We start from the raw sequence: 2,899 nt of genomic DNA, 5'->3' as shown, positions 1-2,899 counted from the left end.
AAGTTCTCGATCGCGAAAATAGTAGTGAAAAACGCCGGTATTAATATCGTTTGCAGTACGCTCGTCTGCTCGTGAAAAACTTTTAACGGAAATTTGTACGTCGACGCGAATTTCATAGGAAAAGCTACGTCTAGTGCTGGGAACTATTGACACAGTGTGAATGGACTAATTTTCATAGACGGAAACAGATATCGAACGAAAAAGGCTCATCGACAGTTTGACCTCTTCCAAAGTCAAAACGTTCTAGCAGAAGTCACAACCTTCAACAAGTGCTAAAATTTAATAGTGGAGAGGCCAACTCAGAACAAACAATCGTTCGTGAGTCTATTGTTCTCAACTGACAGTACATCGAAAAACGTTTTCGATCACAACAAACAGCAAAAATTGATTCGACATTCGAAGAATTGCTTGACTATTGGGACAATATGGTTAATCCAGAGGCAACAGGAAATCCACCACCCCCAAACAACGATGGCAATGCCTCCATATCAAGGGTTACGATAAAAATTCCACCGTTTTGGCACGAGAACCCGGAAATATGGTTCGCTCAAGTGGAAGCTCAGTTCGGCATCACAGGTACAACAACGGATCTGTCCAAATTCAACACTGTTGAGAGCCGAATCTTAAATCAAGTTACCCAAGCAGTTTTGAATCCCCCACAGAATGACAAATACGAGAATCTCAAGAAGGGCATACTTGTAGGCCAGCTCGGAATCCGGGGAATGTGGGATATTGGGCTGTTAAGATGTTTTTCTGGTCCGGAAAGATTAAATATTGGACCCGTATTTTTTTTTAGAATTTTAAAAAATAGTTTAGGCATCGGGAGCGAGGCATTTGTACAAATGTACGAAAGCGTTGGTTAGAGGAGTAAAAAAGATATGCACCATCATTCTCCTCTCTTCTAACCAACGCTTTCGTACATATGTACAAATGCCTCGCTCCCCATGCCTAAACTATTTTTTAAAATTCTAAAAAAAAAATACGGGTCCAATATTTAAGCCTTCCGGACCAGAAAAACATCTTAACAGCCCAATATCCCACATTCCCCGGATTCCGAGCTGGCCTAATACTTGGCATATTTTCCGACTCGGAACACAAGAAAATGTCGAAATTGCTGTCCAACATGGCTCTAGGGGACCAGAAACCATCGCAACTGTTAAACGAAATGAGACGCTTAGGAGGAGTCAATGTAACAGAAGAGTTTTTGAAAACCATTTGGCTACAAAAACTTCCCGAGCAAACCCGAGCGATTGTATCAGCTGGCACGGGTAACATGGAAGCTTTAGCTGCCATTGCGGATAAAGTCGAAGAAGTTAGCAACTCTAACCGTGTATCGAACGTCAACTGCACAAATCAAGGCACTACCAATCAACCGAAACAGGTTGACATCACCACGTCACTGGAACGAAAAATTGATGCGCTCACGAAGGCCATTCAATCGTTGACCAGTAGAGATAACGTTTCTAATCGTTCACGCTCGCTATCAAGAGGACGAAACCGATCGAAAAATCGAAACTCGACACCGCATCGAAGATCTACATCTTCCACGATATCAGATGATGGTATCTGCTGGTACCACCACGTCTTCGGCGATAAGGCAGACAAGTGTAGTTTACCTTACACACCCTGCAGCTATGTACAAAAAAACCCAAAAAACTAATTCGCCAGTTGTCGTCAGTGCCACCACCAACCATGCTTCACCGCAGTGAGTACGAGCACTGCGTAAACAAATCTTGCAACGAGGGAGCACCGAGAACACATGGTATGGAACTCATCAAGCGAACTGACACCACTGACGACAACCTAAATTCAACTTCAAATCAATTCAACAAATTTCTACGTACAAAACTACAACAACTCAACTACGTAAAGCAACAAATGAAAACAAATCACATCAACTACCCGCTCTACATTAATCGTTTACTCATTGCTGACAGGACGAATTCGCTGAAATATCTTATAGACAGCGGAGCAGATGTATCCGTAATTCCTGCATCAATGATTGAGAAAGGTAAAACACGCGATTCCGCAGATAACAACATTTCTCTATTCGCAGCAAATGGAACCAAAATAAAAACTTATGGTCACAAGCGTCTTGAGATTAATCTGGGATTACGTCGATCGTTTGCATGGACGTTCATAATAGCTGATGTCCAGCAACCGATTATCGGCGCCGACTTTATTACACACTACAAATTACTAATCGATTTGGCGAACAATAGACTTATCGATCAAACCACGCTCATCGCTACGATAGGATCAGTGATACGATCCACTGTCATCACCATCAAAGCTTACGATTCCAGTAAGGAATTCGACCGAATCTTGGAGGAAATTTCCAGAGATTGTCAACCCGAACTTAAAGTCTCCATCGAAGAAGCCAAAGACGTATCATTACATCGAGACGAAAGGTCGCTCGACCACGACGATTTAGCCACCAAACCGACTACTGGCTGCACAAAATGAATTTCGTACAAAAATGCAACAAGGATTGTGCACACCATCGAAAAGTAGTTGGGCATCACCATTACACATGGAACCGAAGCCGAACGGCGATTTTAGATTTTGTGGAGATTATCGCTCGCTCAACCAAGCTACTATTCCGATAGATACCCAGTTCCATACGTCACTGATTTTACTGCCAACCTTTATGGCATGAAAATTTTTTCGAAAGTTGATCTGAGAAAAGCTTTTGACCAAATTGAAGTGCATCCAGACGATGTGCCAAAAACTGCTATTACAACACCGTTGGACTGTTTCGAATTCAAATTCATGACACATGGACTTCGCAATGCTTCGCAAACCTTCCAGAGATTTATGCATGAGGTAACGCAAGACCTCGACTTCCTATTCGTCAACATGACGACATTTTGGTATTCTCAAAGGATGAGGAGCAACA

General features: G+C 42.4%; 1 protein-coding gene across 1 annotated transcript; it reads left to right on the top strand.

The window, feature by feature from the left end:
- The first annotated feature begins 398 nt into the window (after nt 1–398).
- LOC119082508 lies at nt 399–1,688 on the top strand. Its single transcript, XM_037192022.1, has 2 exons — nt 399–724; nt 1,000–1,688. Exons 1-2 carry the CDS (start codon nt 426–428, stop codon nt 1,658–1,660), a joined length of 960 nt encoding a protein of 319 aa, XP_037047917.1. The 5' UTR covers nt 399–425; the 3' UTR covers nt 1,661–1,688.
- The last annotated feature ends 1,211 nt before the right edge of the window (nt 1,689–2,899 follow it).

This window comes from Bradysia coprophila, unplaced genomic scaffold (assembly GCF_014529535.1).
Source record: "Bradysia coprophila strain Holo2 unplaced genomic scaffold, BU_Bcop_v1 contig_46, whole genome shotgun sequence".
NCBI classification, from domain to species: domain Eukaryota; kingdom Metazoa; phylum Arthropoda; class Insecta; order Diptera; family Sciaridae; genus Bradysia; species Bradysia coprophila.
Note: the sequence above shows the minus strand (reverse complement) of the source record. Positions and strands in the feature narration are given on the sequence as shown.